At 39.8% G+C, this 27,913-nt stretch overlaps 1 protein-coding gene across 4 annotated transcripts; it reads left to right on the top strand.

Moving 5' to 3' along the window:
• Positions 1-344: 344 nt before the first annotated feature.
• LOC104225381 (probable UDP-3-O-acyl-N-acetylglucosamine deacetylase 1, mitochondrial) lies at positions 345-25,166 on the top strand. 4 transcript variants are annotated; one of them, XM_070155693.1, is made up of 9 exons: positions 347-444; positions 534-845; positions 2,390-2,596; positions 3,073-3,174; positions 17,602-17,666; positions 17,962-18,106; positions 19,079-20,705; positions 23,971-24,038; positions 24,925-25,166. In XM_070155693.1, the coding sequence occupies exons 1-7, from the start codon at positions 400-402 to the stop codon at positions 19,130-19,132; spliced, it is 930 nt and encodes a 309-aa protein (XP_070011794.1). In that variant the 5' UTR covers positions 347-399; the 3' UTR covers positions 19,133-20,705; positions 23,971-24,038; positions 24,925-25,166. The 4 variants fall into 4 exon arrangements, with proteins under 4 accessions (XP_070011795.1, XP_070011794.1, XP_070011793.1 ...); XM_070155692.1 differs by lacking the exon at positions 23,971-24,038; XM_070155695.1 differs by lacking the exon at positions 23,971-24,038 and having other exon boundaries at positions 397-444; positions 2,377-2,596.
• The last annotated feature ends 2,747 nt before the right edge of the window (positions 25,167-27,913 follow it).

Raw genomic sequence — 27,913 nt, 5'->3', positions numbered from 1 at the left:
CTATACTAATAGAAAATCTAATATGTTCCTAAAGGTATTAGATTTACATGCTAACATGTAGTATTATATATTTATACCCAAAAATAATTATACTAATAAGATTCCTAAAGATAATTTATGTAGGATTCCTAATGTGTAGTATTATGTCCTAAAACTAATATGATTACAAGATTAATGTGTAGAATTCCAATTATGTCCTTTAATATGAGTTATTATACTTAATATTAAAATATTATTTTTGTAATCCAATATTTTATTCATGCTTTTATAATAATAAAAATAAATAATAATAATAATGTAGAATATAGATAAATATAGATTCTCTTTGAAGACATTTAAGGTTTGACTGGTTTATTCCCTTCGCTTGAAGAAGACATTTCCTTGACCTAACAATCTGTAATGACATTCGTTCGCAGCTCGTCAACCCTCATCTCTTGGATTTCCGTACACACACTAATTCACTCTCTTTTTCTCTCTACATAGACACACACACACAAGACTGTTAACTGACAAATTAAATTCATTTTTTACAGACTGGTAAGCTCCAGCAAACAGTAGCCAACTGTGTAGAAGTCACCGGAATCGGTCTCCACTCCGGCAAAGTATCCACCGTTAGAATCTGCCCGGAGCTTGCCGGCGAGGGTAGGTACTTTGAACTCGGTTCAAAGGTCATTCAGGCATCCATTGACTTCGCCAAGGAGTCTCCACTGTGCACCACGCTGTGTAAAGATGGCCACTCTATTAGTACCGTTGAGCACTTGCTTTCCGCTTTGGAAGCCACCGGCGTCGATAATTGCCGTCTCGAAGTGGAAACCTCTGATCCTCATCATCCCTTCTCCTTTGAGGTACTCCCATTCCATTCTTATCGCACTTTCAAGTGTAGTCCTAATTTGACTCAGTACTCACAATCAGGGTGGCTCAACGGAATTGGTGGCCTAAAGCCAGATTAGAGACCTTTTTTTTTTTTTTTAAAACAAAAACTTCCTATATATTTTTCTTTGAAGTTTATTTATCTAGCTTTTTGAAATATAAAATTATTAAGTAATAATTTTGTTTATAATTAACTTTTTGTGATAATTTTTTCAATTAGTAATATGTATAGATAATCCATTTAATTTATCTTGAGATATTGTTGATCTTAATTAAGATTTTATTAATTTTAATTTAAAAAAAGAATTCCGTATATGCAACTAGTATAAAATTATTAATATTATTCTTTTGAAAAGAATCAAGTCCTCTTATATGATTAAGTATATCGTTTAGAGTATTACCTTCTGATTATACTATTTTTCTTAACAGTTTTAGTTTGAAATATAAGTCTAAATCGTCAATATCAATGGACTATTTTTGGGGCCTAAAGCCTTTGCTTTACTTGCCTTACCCTAAGCCGGCACTGCACATAAGGCTAGTTCAACAAGCAATATTTGTGGAATCCCTTACTCATATCAGTACATAAATTCCTCCAATTTCAACTGTGTCAAGTCAAAATAGAACTATAACATTTGGAATTAACGAAGTAATAATTAATTAGGATATTAATGCATTCTCCCTTTAGGGTGGAGTCTCCAATTTGTTTAACTTGGCTACCAAATTTGAGGCAAAGATCTCTGAAAGGAGAGGAGAAATAGGTGCTTCCAAACAAGTAGCTTAATAACCCTAAAATACACAATGTCTACATCTATTAGATTTTGTGTGCAAAGTGAAAGATGTATATATATATACATACTTTTTTTTGGTCTTCCTTGACTTCCTCCAAAGCTCATCGGGGTCTCGTATATTTTTTTGTAACCTCACTGTACATGGTCTGCACTTTTATGGTGCTTCTTCTATTTTAATGAGATTCTTGATTTACTTATAAGAATATTGAGTTCAGTTGTTTAAGTCTAAGTACATTAACAATGGTTTGATGATCAGCTTTCCTAATTTTGACCACCAAAGTCAATGTGGGATAGTACTACAACAACAACAACAACCACCCAGTATAATCCCATAAGTGGGGTCTGGGGAGGGTAGGATGTACACAGCCTTACCCCTACCCTTACCCCTACCCCTACCCTTACCCCTACCCTGAAAGGGCAGAGAGACGGTTTCGGATAGACCCTCGGCTAAAGAAGGTGGGAGAAGCCCTGATAGCAAGTAATAGCAAGACAAAATAATTAGAAAACTAAATCGAAGATAGCAACAAAGAATATGAAAGGGATACCGATAACAAAGAATAATTTGTGCTTTTGACTTATTCATTTTTTTTTCTTTGGTGGTAATTTTAGCAATTAATTATGGAAATTATGGTGTTCAAAAATCTTTATTTGACTAGATGAATGGCAGTGTCAAAAACAATATTGGATTAGCAGTAAAATAATTAATTGTTGAACTAAGCAAACTGAGACAGGTTCCTATTCTGGATGGGTCAGCAAGAGAATGGGTAGAAGCAATTGAAGAAGCTGGGCTGAAGGCATCTTTAGATCGTAGTGGTAAAAGCCGTGAGAAATTGGCTCGTGTTCTTACAGAACCTATTACTGCATGGAGGAACGATTCTTTTATAGCTGCATTCCCTTATTCAAAGGTCAAGATTACCTATGGCATTGACTTTCTACAGGTAATTTCATTAGATTGTCTGCTGTGCTATTCTTCTTCTCAGTTAGGTAAAATAAGGAAAAAGTTAAGTGTAACGGATGGTAATGAAGTAAATGACATTGTTTTTGTGCACATCAATAGACCATGGTATGGATACTTCATGCATCTAACTGATAGCAGTGATTGCCTGACATAGGGCAAGTTTTTTTTTGTTGCTAAAATCCCTTAATTGAATTCGTACTCTTGGCTGTCATATCTGTGCTAAACTTGTTTATCTGATGAGCGGCAATTGATTGTGTAGCAAACAGCTTGATGGTCAAAACCACTATAAATTAGCTCTGGGGCATGGGTGATGTAGTATTTTGTTTCAAAAATCAAAATTTGAAAGGAGATATGAGGCTTTTTTTTTTCTGGCTAAGAAATATGACATGTTGAGCTACCAAGATTAGGCAAATGTTTTTGATAGAAAGGTCTACTAAATGAATGCATTTGGCGTAGGCACCTGAAATTGGTTGCCAGTGGTTCTCTTCAACCTGTTCGGATAAAGATTTCTTTGCCAAAGAACTAGCTTCTGCTAGAACCTTTTGCATTTATGAGCAGGTAACTTCCAATCTTCTGATTCAAAATGTTATTTCAGCTCTCCTTTTTGCTTTTCTGAATTAGAACATTAATATGATATTACAATCTAGCTTTGGCAACAAGAAGCACTTTCTTATGCTTTATCCACCATGAACCTATTTTGATATGCCATCTTTGGACTAGGCGAACAAATGGAATGTTTGCTCAGCGCGTAATTTTACATTAGTACTTAGTCAAGGAAATTACCAAAGTAGTCATGAAAGATTATTTTTGATAAATATGTTCCATCATGGTTTAAATCTGAACTTTTAAATGAATTTGAATCTGTTAAATATGTGATAGCAGTGATGGTAACACAATGGTTGGGAATCCTGACGAGCGCAAAACTGGCGCATATAAATTGAAACTCATTAGTCAAAGATAGTATAGTGAAATATCGCCTCCATAGGGGTTGGATTTAGATAATTCAAATAATTTCTGGGTTAATGCTATTTAGGATGTTCAACACTTTGATTTGGGATGATTATGAACTATAATTAACTAGCTAAAATTAAAGCATTAATAATTGATCACAGAGAACTAGAGAGTAGTAAACTTGGGTTGTCATCACTGCGAGAAATAAGGGTCATGACATGATATGTGTACGATTGCTGTCCTAGATTTGACACAGTTAAAGGTTTTATTGATTCTCACGCATTCAACATGTTATTATCTTATTATTCTGATTCAGACTCCTCTATTGATTAAATTTGAACCGCTCAAATAAGCTAATGTGAAGTGCGGTGAAACTTGCAAGAATCTATTGGTAGGAATGGTCTAAGAGAAACTTCTCGCGAATATTTCTCAATCTTGTTGTTGTTGTAATTCAAACGGTAGATCACGAAGCTCATTCGATTAGGTTAAAGAACTATGGACTACCAAAACAAATTAAAGCATATGCTGCAAAAAATATTCAATAAAGTGTTCCTCTTTATGTTAAACAAGATAACGAATAAAATCACAACTAAGATTAAAGCTCCACCATCATATTCAAGCAATTAAATAATAATCAAACCCATAAACAACAACCAAATTACCAAATCATGTCAAACCCTTAGGTAATCTACTCCATAGATATGGAGAAAGTCATCACAATAGAGTTAAAGAATAAGAAAATATTAATCCAATGCTACAATCCAAACTCGCGTATTGAGTTGGTGGAAGGATGATGAAATCTTGTGTTTGAAGCCTCCAATGCTCTCCAATAGCTCCCTAGGTCAAAATTCCCTTAAAAATGTGGTTCTAGTGTATTTATACTGTGTAGAGATAACCTACGACCGAAATCTATATCTATATATGTTATATTAAAAGCACGAAGGCCCTTAACACAATGTCGTTCGCCTTTTATTACCCCTTAAACATATTTTTCATTGGATAAAAGTGTAAAATAAAAAACTTTCCTACTATTTAGGAGTTCAAAATCATCTAAGTTTTGTCTAATATAAATTCGGTGATCAATATTTTTCTAGGTTTTATTAGTGAAACGGCTGAAAATAACATCTAAAAGTGCAAAAGAAAATATGGAAAAGAATAGTGAATGATATTTGTACTCAATAATAGTGTAATACACATGGGGAGCATATTTACAATAGCGGGGTTCTCATGAGTTAATATACGCCACATGGGCAATCAAAATGGTATTAATTTTATTTTGAACAAAAATAGAAAGAATAATAGGACCTTTGCGAAGTTTAGGTGTAAAACATAAGTAGGAGAATCCTTCTTTAATTAATATTCCTAATAACAAGAGTGTAAAAACGGCCCGTTCATATCCCAGTTTGTTGGGGAAGTCAAAACTCTTGTAGGTTAAAAAGGAAAAAAGAATACGACAATTAATAGAAAACTTATTATTTAATATCCCTATTAAAGAGGTCAAAATTTCCATAGTTAAAAATGGAAAAAACCTAGTTTTCATATACAACGTTGATTTTGGGAATCATACCAGTTGAATCAAATGGAAACCAAAATTTGATTAACGTTCGTTTTGGGAATCATACCAGTTGAAAAAGGAAGTTGAAGATGAAACCCAGTTTTCGTATACAACGTTGTACATCATTATACAATATCATACAACATTATAATATGTATATAATTTTGTACATTTGGTATGAAAATACTATTATACAACATTGATCTTTCTGTTCACGATTTTTGTTCCACTCCCTCGTTTGAAGTAATTTCCTATTTCGCCATAGTAATTCTAGTTTTGTTGCATGTTTTTGGTTTTTTGTTTTGCTGTGTTTCCGTTTTGCTTTTGTTTTGCATACATTTTATTTAGAGTTTTCTTTTTTCTTTTACTTTGTATCCTATATGCTTTTTGTTAACACTAGTTTTACTTTTTTGTGTCAGTGAAATACTGGTATACATCATTATACATTCCATATACAAATTTATACAAAGTTATACATGTATTGCTCATGTCCAGCTAAAACTGAAATTTAAAATTTTTGTGCGTTTTCTTACTTTTCTTGAACAATCTATGTAGAAATTGACTTTCCTTGTTGATTTTTCTGCCAAATTACGAACTTGCAGCAATTTTTTTAATATTTGCGTTTGATTTATGCTATTTGGAACTTGGGAAAGTAGAGAATTTAAGGTGTTCGAGTTGTATGATGTATGATTTTGCATTTTTGTAGTTGGAATAGTGATGTATATGAACTTTGGGAAGAATAATGGAATTTTCACGCTTAAAGATATATGCAGAATAAATAAACAGAAACATGCTCTTTTTGTAGCCGTGGGCTATTATCTTTGGGCTATAGATTTGCAAAATTATGATTGGGTTATTATGTTGCAATGTATGTGTATGAGTTGTACTTATGTTTAATTCTCTCTAAAATAAACGTAAAAGTGAAAATTCAGTTAAATATATGTATATATAATAGTAGTAGTAATAATAATGAAAGTAGTAGTAGTAATAATAATAATAATAATAATAATAATAATAATAATAATAATAATAATAATAATAATAAGTCTAAATCTTCTTCACAACTAGTTCAAGTAACTGATTCTACAATTAAATTTTAAGCTAATACACGAAATTATGTAAAATGACCAAAATGCCCCTCGGTCCCACGTCTCGGAATCGGGTGAAATTTACATTTTCAGAAACCTCGTACTCTCACGAGTCTACATAACAAAAATACTGAAATCGGAGTCCAAATGACCCCTCAAATCCTCAATTAAAGGCCTATTAAACTCAAGCCCTAATTACCCATTTTTCCCAGATTTCTCACCACTAATTAGGTCTTTAATCACATAAAAACGAGTTATGAAGTCAAGGATGTTACCTCCAAGCGATTCACCTTTGTTTTCCTCAAAATATCTCTCAAAAGCTTCAAATCCGGATGAAAATGGTGAAAGAATCCCTTAAATTCGCGAAGGCAACTATTTATATGTTCTGCCCAGCGATTTCCGCATTTGCGGCCTTGGGACCGCATCTGCGGACACAACGTCGCATCTGCGGACCTCTAACTGCAGGAGCGGTTCCGCTTCTGCGAGCCCTTCACCACATCTGCGGTTCCTGAGGAATTGACACAAAGCCGCTTCTGCGGCGCCGCATATGCGGTCCCCAAACCGCAGATGCGAAAATACCAGAAGACCAGCTGTTGCAGCAACTTCAACTCCAAAATTTCCTCCGTTAACCATCCGAATTCATTCCGAGGTCCCCGGGACCTCAAATAAAGGCATCAACATATCCTAAAACCTTATTCAAACTTGTACAAATCTTCAAAACACCTCAAACAACATCAAAACAACCAAAACACATCGGATTCAAGCCTAAGTTTCTAAAATCTTCCGAATTCCGCTTTCAATCAAAAACCCAATCAAAACACGTCCGAATGACCTGAAATTTTGCACACACATTCCAAATGACACAACGAAACTACTGCAACTCTCGAAATTCCATTCTGGCCCTCGGATCATAATCTCAACGAAACTAGGGCCAGGTCTGCTGGACGGCCTTTGAAAGCAACCCGCGCAGGAGGCGCGCTAGAAACTGGTGGTGCATAATAGGGCTCTTGCGGTCTAGGAGGAGCTGGAGCACTACTGGCTGCTTGAAGAGCTGAATGAACAGGGCGACTCATATAACCCCTACCATGACTACCTGCAGCTGGGGTACGAGCACCAGAATAATGGCCCAACTCTCGAGACCTCTTGGCCTCCCTCTCCTCTCTCCCCCTAGCATGCATACCCTCGATCCTCCCGGCAATGCTCACCACTTGTTGATAAGAAATATCCATCTCCAACTCACGAGCCATGCTAGATCTGATGCTGGGAATAAGGCCCCCAATAAACCGGCGAACCCTCTCGCTGATAGTAGAAACAAGGCTAGCGCATGCCTAGCCAAACTGGTGTAACGGACAACATACTCTGAGACAGTCATAGCGCCATGGTGCAAATGCTCAAACTCTGCGCGCCATTCGTCCCTGATGCTCTGAGGAACATACTCTCTCAGGAACAGATCTAAAAACTGAGTCCAAGTCAGTGAAGCAGCCTCATCTGGACTATCTAACTCATAGGTGCGCCACCACTCATAGGCGGCTCCTCGAAGCTGGAAGGTAGTGAAAGAAACCCCGCTCGATCCTGAGATGCCCATGGTACGGAGAATGCGGTAACATTCATCAAGAAATCCCAGAGCATCCTCCGACGCTAGACCACTAAATACAGGGGGCTTGTACTTCTTGAACCTCTCAAGCCTCAACTGCTCATCCTCGGAAGCCGCTGCCCTGTACTCGGGCTGAACTGGCACCGCAGGCGGCACAGGAATAATCTCAGGGACCTTCTCAACATGCACTCGTTGCTCAGGAGTGCGGGCGGCGGGAGTCTGTGCTCCTCCCCCGGCCTGAGACGTAGCTGCAGCAAGGGGAAGCAACCCTGCCTGAGCCAAGGTGGTGTACATGCTCACGAACTGTGCCAAAGTCTCCTGAAGAGCTGGAGTGGTAGTAGCAGTGGGCGTGTCAGGTGCTTGGACTCCGGTTGGATCCGCTGGTGGTACCTCGGCGGCAGCTCGCGCAGGTGCTCTGGCTGCACCACGTGCGCGTCTTCGGCCTCTACACCGGCCCCGGCCTCTGACGGCTGCAGTAGGGGGCACGAGTGCCTGATCGTCTCGGGTAGCACGTGTCCTCACCATATGTGAGAGAATGGAAGACAGAAGTTTAGAATTGTGATGTCAAAATACCGCACGACAAGGAAATCAAATGAAGTGGAAATTTTTCCTAACAGTTACATAGCCTCTCGTAGATAAGTACAGACGTCTCCGTACCGATCAGCGAGACTCTAATAAACCGGCTTGTGATCCGTGACTCCTATGAACCTAGAGCTCTGATACCAACTTGTCACGACCCCGGTTCGCTCTTCGTGAACCATCGTGACGGCACCTAGTCTCTAAGACTAGGTAAGCCTAAACTTGCGGAAGATAACGAAAACTTGCGGAAGTAAAACAATTTTAAAACAGAAGTAAGGCAATAACAGTGTTAAATGTGCCGCTCGGCATACACCATAATTATATAGATCTCAAAACCAATATCTAAATCCACGACCCGGAAACCCACGAATCACAAGCTAAGAAATGAAATACTACATAGCTCTTACTCCGGAATTTGTCTTATAAGAACAGAAAGTACAGAAGGGCTAAATACTAAAAGCAGGAATAGAAAGGGACTTCTCGGTCTGCGGACGCGGCAGATGTACCTTGAAGTCTCCAGGGCAGTCACCTCCCTCAAGGATAGTAGGCCTGATCAGCGGTACCTGGATCTGCACATGAAAAACATGCGCAGAAGGGGTATGAGTACACCACAGCAGTACTCAGTAAGTGCCAAGCCTAACTTCGGTTGGGTAGTGACGAAGAGGGTCAAGGCCCTACTGAAGTTAAACAAATATAAAGGTCAACAGTATAGGACATAACAATATAAATAAGTATGGCAGTAAAATAACACAGGATATACAAAACAACAACAATTATACAGAACACGGTAAACATGGAACGGAAATACAGCTCAGCACCAATAGTAACAATCGGGATCTCCCAGGATACCGTCCTGTAGTCCCATCTTTACATATCTAGTGAATCTCCCGGGATACTGTCCCGTAGTCCATCATATATATGTCCGAAGGATCTTCCGGGATCTCGTCCCGTAGTCCAACTCATAGTGCACGGGGATCTACTGGAATCCCGTTCCGTAATCCCAAATGTAAATACCCAGTACTGGGAGAATCTACCGGGTGCATTCCCGTAGTTCCATATAACTGTGCAGGGGGATCTACCGAGAATCTAACCCGTAGTCCCAAAGTAAATGTGTAGGGTGATCTACCGGGAATCTAACCCGTATTCCGCTTGCGATCAAACACCCAACCAAAACACGTCCGAATGACCTGAAATTTTGCACACACATCCTAAATGATACAACGAAACTACTGCAACTCTCGGAATTCCATTCCGGCTCTCGGATCATAATCTTACTATCTAATGGCCCGACTCTCGAGACCTCTTGGCCTCCCTCTCCTCTCTCTCCCCAGCATGCATACCCTCGATCCTCCTAGCAATGCTCACCACCTGCTGATAAGAAATATCCATCTCCAACTCACGAGCCATGCTAGATCTGATGCTGGGAATAAGGCCCTCAATAAACCGGTGAACCCTCTCGTGGACAGTAGAAACCAAGGCTGGCGCATGCCTAGCCAAACTGGTGTAACGGACAATATACTCTGAGACAGTCATAACGCCCTGGCGCAAATGCTCAAACTCTGCGCGCCATGCGTCCCTGAGGCTCTGAGGAACATACTCTCTCAAGAACAGATCTGAAAACTAAGTCCAAGTCAGTGAAGCGGCCTCATCTGGACTATCTAACTCATAGGTGCGTCACCACTCATAGGCGGCTCCTCGAAGCTGGAAGATAGAGAAAGAAACCCCGCTCGATCCTGAGATACCCATGGTACGGAGAATGCGGTAACACTCATCAAGAAATCGCAGAGCATCCTCCGATGCTAGACCACTAAATACAGGGGGCTTGTACTTCTTGAACCTCTCAAGCCTCAACTGCTCATCCTCGGAAGCCGCTGCCCTGTACTCGGGCTGAACTAGCACTGCAGGCGGCACAGGAATAATCTCAGGGACCTACTCAACATGCAGTCCTTGCTCAGGAGTGCGGACGGCGAAAGTTTGTGCTCCTCCCCCGGTCTGAGACGTAGCTGCAGCAAGGGGAAACAACCCTGCCTGAGCCAAGGTGGTGTACATGCTCATGAACTGTGCCAAAGTCTCCTGAAGAGCTGGAGTGGTAGTAGCAGTAGGCGTGTCAGGTGCTTGGACTCCGGCTCGATCCGCTAGTGATACTTTGGCGGCAGCTCGCGCAGGTGCTCTTGCTGCACCACGTGCGCGTCCTCGGCCTCTACCCCCCCTTGCCTCTGACGGCTGCAGTAGGGGCGCGGGTGCCTGATCGTCTCGGGTAGCACGTGTCCTCACCATCTGTGAGAGAATGGAAGACAAAAGTTTAGAATTGTGATGTCAAAATACCGCACGACAAGGAAATCAAATTAAGTGAAAATTTTCCTAACAGTTACATAGCCTCTCGTAGATAAGTACAGACGTCTCTGTTCCGATCTGCGAGACTCTAATAAATCGGGTTGTGATCCGTGACTCCTATGAACCTAGAGCTCTGATACCAACTTGTCACGACCCCGGTTCGGCCTCTGTGAACCATCGTGACGGCACCTAGTCTCTACGGCTAGGTAAGCCTAAACTTGCGGAAGATAACCAAAACTTGCGGATGATAACCAAAACTTGCGGAAGTAAAACAATTTAAAAACAGAAGTAAGGCAATAACAGTGTTAAATGTGCCGCTCGGCATACACCATAATTATATAGATCTCAAAACCAATATCTAAATCCACGACCCGGAAACCCACGAATCACAAGCTAAGAAAAGGAAATACTACATAGCTCTAACTCCGGAATTTGTCTAATAAGAATAGAAAGTATAGAAGGGCTAAATACTAAAAGCAGGAATAGAGAGGGAATTCTTGGTCTGCGGACGTGGCAGATGTACCTCGAAGTCTCTAGGGCAGTCGCCTCCCTCAAGGATAGTAAGCCTGATCAGCGGTACCTGGATGTGCACATGAAAAACATGCGCAGAAGGGGCATGAGTACACCACAGCGGTACTCAGTAAGTGCCAAGCCTAACCTCGGTTGGGTAGTGACGAGGAAGGTCAGGGCCCTACTGAGGTTAACCAAATATAAAGGTCAACAGTATAGGACAAAACAATATAAATAAGTACGGCTGTAAAATAAGACATGATATACAAAACAACAACAATTATACAGAACACGGTAAACATGGAAAGAAATTCAGCTCAGTACCAATAGTAACAATCGGGGATCTCCCAGGATACCGTCCTGTAGTCCCATCTTTACATATCTAGTGAATCTCCCGGGATACCGTCCCGTAGTCCATCATATATATGTTCGAAGGATCTCCCGGGATCCCGTCCCGTAGTCCAACTCATAGTGCACGGGGATCTACTGGAATCCCGTTCCGTAGTCCCAAATGTAAATACCCAGTACTGGGAGAATCTACCGGGTGCATTCCCGTAGTTCCTTATAACTGTGCAAGGGGATCTACCAGGAATCTAACCCGTAGTCCCAAAGTAAATGTGCAGGGGGATCTACCGGGAATCTAACCCGTAGTCCTAAAGTAAATGTGCAGGGAGATCTACCAGGAATCTAACCCGTAGTCCCAAAGTAAACAGACAAGGGGGAGCTACCGGAATCCCACATCCGTAGTCCCAAAATAAATATACAGCAACAACAGGAAGATAAACAGAAATAGCAAAATTCAAGGCAATAAGTGATTCTAGCCTAGCATGTTGCACATAATTCAAGTAAGGCGGTTAAATCAAATGAAGCAATTAAGTCACTTAGACATGCTTTCCTAAGCTAACAACAGGCTTAATAGTGCAAGTAATAGAAACAAGAAAGGAAACATACTAGTAAGTACTTAAAGAAAACCAGATTTCCAACAATTAGCACAAGTACGCACTCGTCACCTCACGTACAAGGCATTTCAATTACCAAATATACCAATCCTAAGGGGAAGGTCTCCCACATAAGGTTAGACAAGCCACTTACCTCGAACCGGCTTAAAATCAACCCAATACCACGTCTTTGCCACGAGTACTCGACTCCAAATGGCCCAAATCTATTCAATTCAATTGCATAATGTAAATAACACTTTAAATAACTGATTCTACAATTAAATTCTAAGCTAATACTCGAAATTATGTAAAATGACCAAAACGCCCCTCGGCCCATGTCTCGGAATCGGGTGAAATTTACATTTTTAGAAACCTTGTACTCTCACGAGTCTATACATAATAAGAACACTGAAATCGGAGTCCAAATGACCCCTCAAATCCTCAATTAAAAGCCTATTAAACTCAAGCCCTAATTACCCATTTTCCTAGATTTCTCACCACTAATTAGGTCTTTAATCATATAAAAACGAGTTATGAAGTCAAGGATGTTACCTCCAAGCGATTCCCCTTTGTTTTCCTCAAAAATCTCTCTCAAAAGTTTCAAACCCAGATGAAAATGGTGAAAGAATCTCTTAAATTCGCGAAGGCAACTATTTATATGTTCTGCCCAGCGATTTCCGCATTTGCGGCCCTGAGACCGCATCTGCGGTCCCGCTTCTGCGGACACAACGTCGCATCTGCGACTTTCATTAAAATGCCAGCTTCCGCATCTGCGGACCTCTAACTGCAGGAGCGGTTCCGCTTCTGGGAGCCCTTCACCGCATCTGCGGTTCCTGAGGAATTGACACAAAGCCGCTTCTGCGGCGCCGCATCTGCGGTCCCCAAACCGCAGATGCAAAAATACCAGAAGACCAGCTGTTGCAACAACTTCAACTCTAAAATTTCCTCCGTTAACCATCCGAATTCATCCCGAGGTCCCCGAGACCTCAACCAAAGGCGTCAACATATCCTAAAACCTTATTCAAATTTGTACAAATCTTCAAAACACCTTAAACAACATCAAAACAACTAAAACACATCGGATTCAAGCCTAAGTTTCTAAAATCTTCTGAATTCCGCTTTCGATCAAAAACCCAACCAAAACATGTCTGAATGACCTGAAATTTTGCACACACATCCCAAATGACACAACGGAACTGCTGCAACTCTCGGAATTCCATTCCGGTCCGCGGATCATAATCTCACTATCAAACCGGAAACTTCCAAAATTCAACTTTCGGCATTTCAAGCCTAAATTAGCTACGGACCTCCAAAACACAATCCGAACACGCTCCTAACCCCGAAATCGCCCAACGGAGCTAACGGAACCATCGGATTTCCGTTCCGAGGCCGTCTCCACACTGTTTCGACTACAGTCACTTTTCCAACACTTAAGCTCTCATTTAGGGACTAAGTGTCCCAAAACTCTCCGAAACTCATAATCGAACATCCCGACAATTTAAAATAGCAGAATAAACTTGGGGAAAGCAGTTAATAGGGGATCAGGGCGTTAATTCTTAAGATGACCGTCCGGGTCGTCACAATTTCCCCCTTCTCTCTCTTTTCATCCCTATATTTCCCTCTTTTCTAAAAGGAATATTTTTTCTATTTGGACATTCATGCATCATATGCCCTCTTCTATGACATTTGTGATATTGAATAGACTTAGATGGTTTGGAAGATTTAGGATTAAAAGTTTTACCTTCCTCTTTTTCATCATCTTTCCTCTTGTCTTCTTGAGCTGTAGCAGTCACTTCTTGTTTTGGCCATGACTTCTTGAAATTGATGTTTGGCCAACTTCTCCGTGAGCTAGCTTGTTGCTTTCTTTTTATTTTGCTTTTCTCTCTTTACAACCAATCTACTAACTCATCTGAAGTTATATATTATTGTGTCTCTACTGCATCGGCTATTTCTTTATCTAAATCATTAAGAGATCTAGCCATATTAGCATATTCTTTTTCCATACAATTAGTTTGGATCCTAGCCATATCTGTAGCTTTAAAGTATTCATCAATAGTCATGGTTCCTTGATTCAAGGTCCGAAGACATTGTAGGTCTCTTTGAAAGTGGGAATGCACAAACCTTTGCTGCTTCATCTCGACCCAAATAGCAATGAGTGGTTCTCCATCTTGTTGTTTGTCCCTTGTCAGCCTTTTCTACCAAATAGCAACATAGTTAAGAAAATTCAACAATAGCAAGTTTAACCTTCTTACCTTTAGAGTAGTTATGACAATCAAAGATGCCTTCGACTTTCCTCTCCCGATCAAGGTGCAAGTAAGGATATCTTGTGCCTTTGGAAGATGACACTTTTATCTTTATGCTACTAATATATCTTCTTCTTTCTTACCTCGTTGTCGCCTACTGGTTTTTCTTACCCTATCAAGATTTATATTAACATCATCAACAATATCATCTATAGGGCTTCTTGATTTACAATGAGGGTATGGGATACATACCTTATATTCTGTAGCCTAGAATTATTTCGGGGTTGTACAACATGTTGATTTCCCCTGCTAAGTCCGTCTTGTCTCTCTTTGTTGAACAATGGTGTCCCTCATCTTATGGAATTGTAAAGTCCATCTTTAGTTGTTGCTACATAGCTTGCAGAGTAAATTTCTTTCTTGCTTGGCGCTCGGCCTCTTGAAGAGTCCTCCCTTCATTATCACTAAAGTTGGATAGGATGTGGCCCTTACGTTAGGATTATATTTCCCCCAATTTTTATGAAATACAAGGTGCTCATTGAATGATAGAAAGCTATTTCCACTTGGTATTCAAGGATTGCATGTTCCGTACTAGATTAAACAGGTCTAATTGGAACCAAGACAAAAAAAGTTCTTGTGAAGAAGCCCATGTTTCTTTTGTTGAAATAAGGGCAAATGGGTTGATTCGACATTTACACTATGGGATTAATTGGTTTGAGCCTTTGTATCGAAACTTACTAAGTGATCACTTTCAAATTTAGAGAAACCTTGGAGTTAACAAAAAAATCCTATTTTCTGAAAACAAACAAAAGGTTCAGAAAAAAAGGATAGGTGCAGAGACTTAGTGGAAGCTATTCTAACAAATGGAGTTAATGTGTTGGTAGAGGAATCTTTACATCGAAACTTTTTTATCCTTAAAGATCTAGGATTCCCGTTTCTTGTTTCCGTTTTTGATTAGGAAGCAAAGTAATAAAATTTGATTTCTTGAAGAGCAATATGATTCTCTTTGTTTTTTTGATTGAATTTCGTTTTTTTGACTTTCTTTTTAACTGTTCATGTTGTTGCAATAACTTTTTTTTTTGTTTTTGTTTTTTTGTTTTTTTGTGTTGCTGTTGTGTTCATAATTCGAAAGATTAACAAGAACCGAATCTTGATAGAACAACTCTGATATTACTTTGTAACATAATGGTTGGGAATCTCAAGCTAGAGTATGGTTTGAGAATAAATGTGGAAGCAAAACTAGAAAAGAAATTGAAAAACACTGAAGTAAGAATTAAAGGATATGGGAAAACTCAAGTAAATAGTTCCTAGAATTTCCAAGTACTCAAGTTCTAATGATTTGACAAGATCCAGGTAACAACAAATTAGTTATTGGATGAACTAAACGCCTATACTTGATAAACAAATCAAAACTTAGAATCAAATCTTTACCGCTTTGTGAGCGACGTTAGGCAACAATTAGTACTCGGTTACTAATCGTCTTCTAAGAATACCAAGAAAAAATCGGAGATATCAAAGAAGAAATTACCTTACAATCTGGAACTATGAACTTGTTTAGATTGAAAGATAAAATCCGGAGTAAGATGCCTCAAAGGTTTAAAAGAACTCTCAAATAATAGTATTCATCAAAATTTAAGTTATAATCAAGAACAAAGCACCCCTTTATATAGGAGCATAAAAGGGGGCTGCCAACCCCTTGAAATTACTTTCGGGGTGGTCAAACTAAACTAAATAAGTTGAAATTTCCAGGGGGAGGGGGCGTACAAGGCTCAACTATTTAAGCCTAAAAGGCAGATTCTATAAAGCTAGAGTTAAGCATTAGTTTGGGCTGCTGGACTTGTTCCTTTTTGGATTGGCTTTGGGCCCTAGTCCACCTTCTCTTGGACTTCAATTTGAGCCTCCACATTGTTGTAAGATTTGGCCAAAAGATCCTCCTTGGGCTTGAACTCTTCTTCCACTAGTTTGAAATTTCTTTGTTTGGGATCTTGTTATGGGTTTGTTGGTACTTCCAAATATTCATCTTTGTCATTAATGCCATTGAGCTTTCCATCAGCAATAACAACAATAACAACCCATTAAAATCCCACAAGTGGGGTTTGGTGTGGGCAGAATGTACGCAGACTTTACCCCTACCCCGGAGAGGTAGAAAGACTGTTTCCGAAAGACCCTTGGCTCAAGAAGAATAAAATAAACAATAGACAATAGGTCATTAACAACAACAGAAGCCAGAAAAAAAAGATCAGCGTCGTAAGAAACAAAAAATAGATATAATAGCAATAACAATAACCAGTAATAATGCCATAGAAAATAGTGTAGAAGCTATGTAAACCCCTAACAACCCAAGGCGAAACATTATCAGCCTAGCCCCGCCCCCGGAACAACATAGAAAAACGCTCCTCCCTCATAACCTACAATTCTAATGCTCGACTTTCACACCTTCCAATCCAGAGCCATGACCTCGGAGATCTGAAGTTGCGACATGTCCTGCCTGATCATCTCACCCCAATACTCCTTAAGCCGCCCTCGACCTCTCCTCATACCTTCCAGTGTCAACTGCTCACACCTCCTAACCAGGGCATCTATGCTTCTCCTCCGCACGTGCCCGAATTATCTAAGCCGTGCTTCCCGGATCTTGTCGTCCATGGGAGCCACGCCCACCTTCTCCCAAATATGTTCATTCCTAATCTTATCCAGCCTAGTGTGTCTGCACATCCATCTCAACATCCTCATTTCTACCACTTTCATCTTCTGGGTATGAGAATTCTTGGCTGCCTAACATTCAGCCCAGACAGCATTGCCGGCCGGTCATTGAGCTTTCCATCAATGCTATCAATTGATAGTCAGGTATTGCTCTTGTTTGTAGAAGAGTGTCATCATTGAGCATCTTGTGACATTCTTTTTCAGTACTTGAGCTATCTTGGAGGTGTTAAAAAATAACTAAAATCTGTCCCCAAAAAATAAACTTGACATTCTTGATTTGTGTTTCATGGTGCGAAATCTTTGTGAATTGACTTAGCTCAATTCATGCTTTCTTCTTCACATTTATTGCTTTCATCACCTGTCTTCTAGTTGGTTATCATGAAAAGGTAGTCCTCTTTCATCAGTAGTTATGGAGTCAAAGCATAGCTGATGGTTCATCATTCATGTTGTTATGTTTATGGCATTTACATGGTTTCTATGCTGAATAACTGTCCAGGTTGAACAACTACGCAAATCAGGACTTATCAAAGGGGGTAGCACTGAAAACGCCATTGTTTGTAGGTAAGAGATACTTTCTTTTTCAGTTGTATTTGGAAAAATGCTGGAAAATGTAATTAGGTAACACTTACACTTCATCCAACTTTCAGAAAATTTAAGCAATAATTGATCAAGAGTAAGTAGTGTCAGCTAATGATGCATGGTATGTCTCGTTCTATATTTAATCAGATATAACATGTCTGCTACGATGATACATCCTTATGAAAAATTACCACCACTGTCAACCGGAGGCCATTATGCTTTCTACTAGGTGTATTTTCTTGATTTAACCTCACATATGATATCTCCTCTTCTGCAGTGAAAGTAGAGGCTGGCTGAATCCACCACTGCGTTTCAGTGATGAACCTTGCAGACACAAGGTTTTAGATCTTATGGGTGATCTTTCCCTTTTGGCGCAGGGTGGTAACCAAGGGCTTCCAGTGGCACACATTATTGTCTATAAGGTTTGTTTCTTTGCCTTCCAATTATTTCGTTTTGGTGTTTAATGGTGATGGACCATGGAAAGGATTGTCTAGCAGAAAATGTGACCTTTTCTTAGCCTCTGCCTGATCTGTTGTTTAATCCTTGTTCTCACATCTGCTTTATATGGAGCTTTCAAATCTGGCTGAAACTCTGATTGGCATGGGAGCTTTCTAAAGCCACTGCTTACTACGATGTAGTATGCTGCCTTCTTTAGCAAAGGTTCTTATATGTTCTGCTTCTGTGAAGAGAGGTGAAAGAGAAACTGAATTAAATTCTACTCAGTAAAAACTTTTTCTGCATCTTATTTCTACAATGGTGTTGTATCTGTCCTGAACCTCATTGTTGGGCATCATGAACTTGGTTACCTTCTCGTCATAGTCATAGTAATGCAGGTCCCTACACTACTATAGGCATATGCATAATTGCATATTGTGAGCACTGTCCCAGTCTTTTTGTGTTTCGATTTTGCATTCTCAGCTTTCCTTCCTCTTTTTATTTTTTTAATAGTTTCTGAATAACTTTGCTATTTGGATTAAGTGCGAAGGTTTAAAATGTCTTTGTGCATGTGCTCATGAAGTCATTGGTGAGCTTTGTTGTACGTGTTTTCACAAACGACGTTGACTGGTACTGGAAGTGCAAAAATTTATTATTGATAGAGGGCACTAATCTTGCCATTATGCCCCCGACGTATTGTGGCTGAGACAAGGACATAATCTGGTAACCTCATTTCCGGAGAAAAGTAAAAACAAGACTTTCTTTTTAAGAAAAAGTACATGATATGAGTGATGTCGAAGGCATTGTATTTACAAGGCGGTAATGATGAAATATACTTTTGGATTGCTCAACATTAGATTGATGGTAAACATCTCCTAATATTTGTTGGAGATAGAACAATTTGCTAATAATTTTTCAATTGATTAATTTCAGCTGCTTAAGTAACTTCATATATGCAGGGTGGACATGCACTGCATACGGATTTTGCTCGCTGCTTATCGAGAGTCAAATGAGCTGGTGTGTTGGAAATTTACTAGTTTTGGCGCTCAGTTCTTGTTGTTGGTAGAAGCCTAGTTTTTCCTGACTCCCTGCTGGTCCAGAAGCCGTTAAGACTGCACTTGATTATTTGCTGGACGTTGTCAAATAGTAAGCGAAGTGTTAAGAGTAGGAAGCATGAGTTACATGACCGAACTCGTGACGACATTATCACTTGGATGGTGTAATTGGTAAGACGAGCACTTACGCCTATTCTATTACCCCGACTTTGAGGCATGGTTGGTATCATGACTTGGAGAATGCCGAAGGTGAGGGTCTAAAGAGCCCGTTTCAGCACAACTTTTCAGATATTAAGGTCATTTGTTTACACAAATCATATTAGTTAAAAATCATTGCATTATTATTCTTGTTATTGGATGAGTATGGGGCGGGGTGGATGAAATGGAGGCTTGCTTTTGGTGTTTTGTATGATAAGACTGTGCCACCAAACCTTAAAGGTCAGACTGACTATATTATATGAGACTGAGTGTTGGTCAGTCAAAACTTCCATGTCCAGAAGATGAAGGTGGCAGAAATGAGAATGTTAAGATGGATGTACGAGCATATCAGGATAGATAAAATTAGGAATGAAGTTATTCGGGACAAGGTGTGTGTGGCCCCTGTGTGAGCACCTAATTTTTGATCATATTTTTATTTTCACCATTTTTAATAGGTAAATATTTTTTAAGTTTAATCTAAATATTTTAGCTTTTGTTTCATCTATTATAGGTTTTACTTAAGAAAATAAAAAAAAATTAAATCACATTTCTTGTATAAGTTTTATCTTCATTTACAAAGAATATATATATGTATATGTATAGTTTAGTGCAATTTTTAAGTTAGAGACTTTCAATAAATAAATATTAAGTATGTACTAATATTTTTAGGAGTAGATTTTATTTTGTTTACTTATTTTCAAGAAAAGAAAATTAACAAAAAGAGAGCCAATAATAAATGGCCACATGGAAGATTACCTCATATCTCCTCTAACTAATTTACCCATAGAAAAGACCTCCCCAAGTCGGCACTTGCAGATAACCAACCACACACAAAAAAAGGGGGAACCCGTACTCAGAAGCAAAAATCATAAAAAACCCATGAAAACTTCAATCTTCTCCCTAAAAATCAGCTACTGTCTCTATCACTTAAGACCCAATTAAAACAAACATAAAAAAACTCCTCCATATCCACCAACAATCCAGCCAACAACGCAACCAACAAAGCAGCAAAAAGCTAGCTACAATTAGTCTCAAAACCATCCAAAAGCATCTGAAAATACTTTCAAAATGACCCCAAAACCAGCCTCAAAACCACCCAAAACTCCAAATGCAGCAGTAAGAGAGTGAGACCCAAAGAGCTGAAACCTCTACTATAAAATCATTGGAAATGTTCAGTCCGTCAGGGTCGTCGAGGTCGCCGTTCGAGTGCTCCTGTCGCGGGTCTCGTTCTAGTTCTTTATCTGGGTAGTAATCGCTGGGATTCATGTATTTTGATGACGTTGGGAGCTTTATGTTTTGATATATTGAAGAAGTTTATTTGCTGAGTATAAAGGTTCATTCTCACCTTTCCTATTCGAATTTCTTAATTGCCTTTTTTTTCTAAATTCTTGTTTGTTCACGAATCTTTTCCATGTGTTTTGTTTGGGTTCTGGTAATGCATCTTTGATGAGGAATTTTTGAATGCTTCATTGTGAATGAACTTGGACAACAATAAGTTTTGGGTTTAGTTAGAATCAAAAGTTTTGGTTTTCAACTGTCCCTTTTCAGTATATTAACTATTTTTTTTGAACATAAAAGCACGGTAATATAATTATCGTGCTTTTATGTTAAAAAAATAGTTAATATACTGAAAAGGGATTTTGGCCCGGTAAGGAAATAGTTGGGGTTTGAAATTAGTTATAAACTTATTTTTATCATTTAGTTCCTCATGTGAATAATCAATGCGCTAGTGATTCAAATATCCTGTAAGTTAATTATCATTTATTTGAAGCATAAATTTTGGTTGTTAAACAAAGTGATTAAAAATAATTGTTGGTAAACATCTGTTGAATTCTTGGTACGAAATAGGCGCATAGGCCACCTGAAAGAAGCGAGCAGTGGTGTCTTGTTTGTTTGGAATTGAGAAGAATTGGGTGGACAAATTTTTTGGTTTTTGGATTAGTTTATCCCTGAATAAGCTAGCCCTCTTTCCCTAATTAATCTACTTTATCCCTTTCACAATAACTTCCATAACTCATTTGTCCTACAACAAATCTCAAAATAGTTTAAGAAAATAATTCAAAACATGCTAATTGCTTTAGGCGAGATTAATAATAAATTATCGTGACTATGGGTGCGGTTCCCGCGGCATAGTCATGATACGTAACTCCAAATTCGAGTGCAAGTTTGTGTGACTTGGCCGCAACTTCAATGTAATTTTAAAAATAAACATGTTGTAAATTGCGGGTGCGTTTCACGTGGCGCAATTTACGGTATATACAAGACGAGAAGTGTACGACATCGTAACTTGTTTTCTAAATAAATTCCATAATTACTTAAAAATAGATGAAAGCGGTATAAAAGCGACAAGCAGAAAAGGTTTCAAAACATGTAATAATTCAGATAATTAGGCCAATTATTAATTGTTAAGCGATCAGATAAACCCCCGAAACTCGAGAGTGCCTCTCACCTTCTTCCGGATTAACAGAATTTCTTACCTGACCTTCTATGTTCGCGGACCATAAATAGAGTTCATTTTCCTCGATTGGGATTTTAAAGTAAATCGGTGACTTGGGACACCATAACAATTATTCCAAGTGGCGACTCTAATTTAAATAAATTGTCACGACCCTAAACTAGGACCCGGTCGTGATGGCGCCTCTCGTGAAGACAAGGCTATCCGAAACTTCCGATTTTCCAATTTATTAGCAATTAAGCATTACGAAACAGTCAAAACATGATAAAATAATCCAAAGTAGCAGATAATATCATAAATATGCGGAAGAACAACCCAACATAGCCCGATACCGGGGTGTCACTAGTCACGAGCATCTATAAAACCTAATACAAGTCTGAAAAATCCACAAACTATTACAAATGTCTGCTAAGAGATGGAAATGATAAAGAGGGAGAAACACGGGACTGCGAACGACGAACAGCTACCTCGTGGACTCCGATATCTGCCGGGAGCTCTTAACTCGCACTGGCAGGATCAACAACGTCTGAATCTGCATACAGGGGTGCATGGAGTAAAGTGAGTACTCCAACTCAGTGAGTAACAAATGTAAATAAAGACTGAAAGCAAGAAATCACATAAGGCACAAAGCATTCTATAATGAAGCAGTAATGTGACGACCCGGCCCGTCGTCACGTGAGTTACTGCCCCGTTTCCCCCATTTTTATGCTTCTTCATGTTTCGTTATCGGTATTCGGTGTGTAGAGTTAAATCGGATTGGTTTTGATAAGAAATGAGACACTTAGTCTCTTTAAGGAAAACTTATTTTGGAAAAGTCAACCGCATGTTGACTATTGAGTTAGAGGGCTCGGATGTGATTTTCGGTGATTCGGTTAGCTTCGGGGGTTGATATGTGGCTTAGGAGTGTGATCGGAATTGATTTTGGAGGTCCGGAGTGGAATTAGGCTTGAATTGGCGAAGTTAGTATTTTGGCGAATTCCGGTTGGTAGGTGAGATTTTGATATGGGGGGTCGAAATGGAATTCCGAGAGTTGCAGTAGCTTCGTAGGTGATTTTGGATGTGTGTGCAAAATTTCAGATCATTCAGAGGTGTTTTGGTCGGGTTTTTGATCAAATGCGTATTTCAGAAGTTTTTAAGAAATTTAGGCTTGAATCCGATGTAATTTGATGGTTTTGGTGTTGTTTGTGCTGTTTTGATGATTGGAACAAGTTTGAATGATGTTTTAGGATGGGTTGACACTTTTGGTTGAGGTCCCAGGGGCCTCGGGGTGATTTCGGATGGTCAATCGGACCAATCTTGGTTTTTGAAGTTGCAGATTTCTGCTGAGTGTTGCAGAACATTTTTGTTCTCTGCGATCGTAGGAGTGCAATTGCGATCGCATAGAAGGTTTAGGGAAGGCCGTTCTGATTGCTCAATGCGATCACGGAATAGGGTATGCGATCGCATAGGTTGAGGAGGTTGTTCATTGCGATCGCATGCGACCGCACAGTGTTAAATAGACCAGAGGTTCTGAGGGGTACTTTGTTCAATGCGATCGCGGAGTAGTGTATGCGATCGCGTAGGTTTGATTGGTGAAGCAGTGTGATCGCAGTTAAGGGGTCGCGTTCGCATAGGACATTTTGGAGGCCTGGGAAAGTTGAGCTATGCGATCGGCGAGGCTTGGATGCGATCGCATAGAGTAAAATCTGGGCTGACAGAAGGGTTTTAATAAACATTTCACCTGCGAACCAAGTCCCATTTCCTCCATTGTTGAGTAACCTTGGGAGCTTTTGATGAGTATTAAAGATGGTTTTGACTGGGAATCGATTGGAGGTGAGTCCTATGGCCTAGAAACGTCATTTAATTGTAGATTCAACATCTAAATTCATGGAAATTTGATTAAAAAGGGAAGGCTTAGGGCTTGACTTTTGAAATAGAAATTTGGGGGTTTGAGGGAGCATTTGAGCTCGGATTTTGGTAAATTTGATATGTATAGACTCGTGGCGAGATAAGGAATCCGGCGATGTCAATTTTCTGATTTTTCGAGAAGTGGGCCCGGGGCTCGGATTTTGCCAACTTCGTGATTTTCGATATTTTTTGAGTCTTTTCGATTGGGTTGTATTCCCTTAGCCTATTGTAACGTATTACTTGTGGTTTTGATCAGATTCGACGCTCGAGGAGGTTGATTTGCGAGGCAAGGGAGTAGCGAGCTAGGATTTCGGCCTGCTTCAGGTTAGTAATGAATGTAAATGATGTCCTGAGGGTTTGAAACCCCGGATTTGCACATCGTAGTGCTATATTGAGGTGAGACACGAGCTTGATGATGAGCGCGGGTCGTTTACTATTGTGGATTGTGACTTGGTCCGTCCCGAGTGATGCTTCTACTGCGTATTTGATTAAAGCTTATTTGTTATCATCATTATTTGGATTGATTGTCATATTTGGGCTTCTTGCCAATTCTTTGAACCCTCCGGGGAGTTTATTTACTATTTCCTCACTGTTTGACTTGCTACTTGAACTCAGTCGTACCGTTTTCTATTGTCTTACAACTCAGCCACTTTTACTCGATTTTCAAAACTAAAAGATATATTAAATGATGTTTTGGGCTGAGGACTACTATTTTACTATTGCCTGAGGAGCTTATACGATTTTTGGACTGAGTACGGCCAAGGGCCAGATGTGAGGATACTATGGGATCGGGCTGCGCGCCGCAACAGTGTTATACTGATATTGATATGAGGCTGATGGCCTAGATTTGATGCCATGAGATGACTTGATATTGCGCTTGGGCTACAAGGGGCCCCTCTCAGAGTCTGCACACCCCCAGTGAGCGCCGTCGACGATAAATAAATGGAGCGGGCTGCATGCCGCAGCGGGTACTATAGGGTACCGTTCTATGTGTTGATTTCTCTTTATATGTCTGTCACTTAACTGCTTATTTGTTGTAGTATTTCTACATTTCACTTCCATTGGTTTATTACTCTCATATTACTTGTTTTTAAACTGCCGCAGTGTAGATTACTCTGTGTTTTCCGTGATTTCTTATTCTCAGTCGTTATTTATGCTTATTACTCACTGGGTCGGAGTACTCACATTACTTCCTGCACCTTGCGTGCAGATCCAGGTGCATCTGAGGTTGAGTGAGGATTATTTCAGTTGAGCAGCGCATATCCGGGAGCATCGAGGTAGCTGCATGGCGTCCGCAGCCCTGATCTCTCCCTTCTATCCTTGTTATTAATTAGTATTTCGTAGATGGACATGTATTAGGTTGTTAAACTTGTACTAGAGGCTCGAGACTTGTGACACCAGATCTGTATGGGCTATGTAGTGGTATTATCATCTGACTTTCCGCATATTTAACTCGTTGTCTTAAACTCTTATTGGAGTAATTTAGCAATTTAACTATGTTAACTGATAATGATTTTCATAAGAAAATAGAAAGGGTTGTCAGTGGGCCAGGCTTGCCTAGCAATGTGTTGGGCGCCATCACAACTGGGGTTGGGGTCGTGACAAGTAAACAATTAAAATAGTAAACCAGTGAAAGATGGTAAAATTCTTTAACTCAAACGTAGTTTCATGAAAAGACTTTTTCAATAATTAAGCAGGAAATTGATAGTAAATTATGAAAAGTAAACACATATAGGCTCGCCCTCCGGGCACAGTATCAACAAATCCGCCCTTAGGGCAACATCTCAGAACAGTAGCAGCCCCTCAGGCAATCATATAGAATAATACCAGCCCCTCGGGCTCAATCTCACATCACAATGGGTATCCGCGCTCACTGGCGGTGTACAAACTCATAGAGGGGCCCCTTACGACCCAAACGCATTATCAAGACACCTCGTGGCATCATCACTAGGCCCTCGGCCTCATATCAAAACAAGCCACCTCGTGGCGTACATATCTCAGGCCCTCGGCCTCATAATCAGTATCAAATATTTCCTCACAACATAGGCCCTCGACCTTACTCAGTCAAAAATCCTCATAAGCCCCTCGGGCAACAGTAAAACAGTGATTCCCAGCCCAATTATCATTAAAAAAATCATTTAAGTATTTAAAACATAGTAAACATGGCTGAATACGAAAATAGTGAAATATAACATGATTGAGTTCAAGTATAAAGTCAAAACAGTGAGGAAAATACCAGTAAAAATCCCCGAAGGGTTACTCACCTCGAACCGGTCAAATCTCTAGCTCGCGACGCCTTTGCCCCCGAGTCGGCCTCCACTCACGTCGAATCTATCCAAAATCAGAACGAGGACGTCAAAATATGCTAAGGGAACGAAGCCCAAGCGAAAATAATCAATTTACAACGTAAATCCCGAAATTACCAAAACCCGACCCCGGGCCCACAACTAGGAATTCAATAATTTTTACATCAATAGATTCCTTATCTCCCCACGAATTTATACATATCAAAAGTTCTGAAATTCGACCTCAAATGGTCCACCAAATCCTCAATCAAAGGCCTAAGTTCACAAGCCCTAGTTTCCCCAATTTTCACCCTTAATTTTCATAATTTCTAGCTCTAATCCGTGAAATAATAGCATATGAATGAGTTTTAGGTCCAAATTCCTTACCTCAATGAAGTTCCCTTGAAATCCCTCTTTCAAATCGTCCAAAAAGCTCCAAAGCCGAGATAAAAATGGTGAAATAGCTCAATTTCGCGAATGCCACAATTTATACCTTCTGCCCAGTCATTTCCGCATCTGAGGTCCCATACCCGCTTCTGCAGTACCGCATTTGCAGTCACTTACCCGCTTCTGCGAAAATCACTTAAATTCCCATTTCCGCATCTGCGATACTTTTCCCGCATCTGCGCCTTCACAGGTGCGGCTCCTAACCGCATCTGCGGTTCCTGACAACTCCTCAAAAATCCGCTTCTGCGACTCGTCTCCCGCATATGCGGCGTCGCACCTGCGGTCCCTAATCCGCATGTGCGGAAATACTAGAAGCAGCAAAGTTCAGCAGCTGCAACAAGTCTCAAACCTTTCCGTCAACCATCCGAAATCACCCAGAGGCCCCCGAGACCTCAACCAAGAACACAAACATAACCTAATACCTTATTCAAACTTGTACCAATCTTCAAAACACCTCAATCAACATTAAATCAACCAAAACACATCGGATTCAAGCCAAACTTTCTAAATCTTCCGAATTCCGCTTTTGATCAAAAACCCAACCAAACCACGCCCGCATGACCTGAAATTTTGCAAACACATCCCAAATGACACCACGTAACTACTGCAACTCTCGGAATTTCATTCCGACCCCTATATCAAAATCTCACCTATCAACCGGAAATCGCCAAAATATCAACTTCGCCAACTCAAGCCTAAATCTACTCCGAACCTCCAAAACTCATTCCGACCACACTCCTAAGTCACAAATCACCTCCCGAAGCTTTCGAACCATCAGAACTCACATCAAATCACTCTAACACATAAGTCAACATCCGGTTGACTTTTCCAACTTAAACTCACTCTAAAGAGACTAAGTGTCTCAAACCTTACCAAATCTTTTTCGAACTCGATCCGACCAACCTGATACCACAAACACGGATAAAAAAAGCATAAAGAAGTAGAAATAGGGAAAACAGAGCGGTAACTCATAAGACGACTGGCCAGGTCGTCACATAAATAATTCCATTTCGATTAATGTTACTTTAATTGGAAAAACTCCTTATTCCTCGGAAAAAGGAGGTGTGACAACTCTGGCGACTCTGCTGGGGAATCGAACCCAAAATCTCTGGTTCAGGGTTCAAAATTCGAGTTTAGAATACTTTTATACCTGACTTTTATTTATTATCTAATTTTTAACGTGTTTGAGCGTAATGTCTAAATGCTGCTTTTTACCGCTTTGATATTGTTTGAACTGTATATAAAATTGTTACGATACCCTCCTTCTCTCTGAGTCTTCTAAATCTTCTAGGAAGCGTGCGGTTCGCGTGTCTTCTTTTATGTTAGAGTCATATCCCTAATTTTAGAACGAGGATCGGACAAGTTGCAAAGCCGAAGCTTCTGTATTCTCGATATGCTGCTCCCATCGGCTCGAGTTGTCCGCTCGGGTAAGTCAGGTCTTGAACAATACATCTAGGATTTAAACTT

The sequence above is a fragment of the Nicotiana sylvestris genome, chromosome 8, assembly GCF_000393655.2.
Source record: "Nicotiana sylvestris chromosome 8, ASM39365v2, whole genome shotgun sequence".
Classification (NCBI taxonomy): domain Eukaryota; kingdom Viridiplantae; phylum Streptophyta; class Magnoliopsida; order Solanales; family Solanaceae; genus Nicotiana; species Nicotiana sylvestris.
The sequence above is the reverse complement of the archived record's forward strand: the minus strand, read 5'-3'. Positions and strand labels throughout refer to the sequence as shown.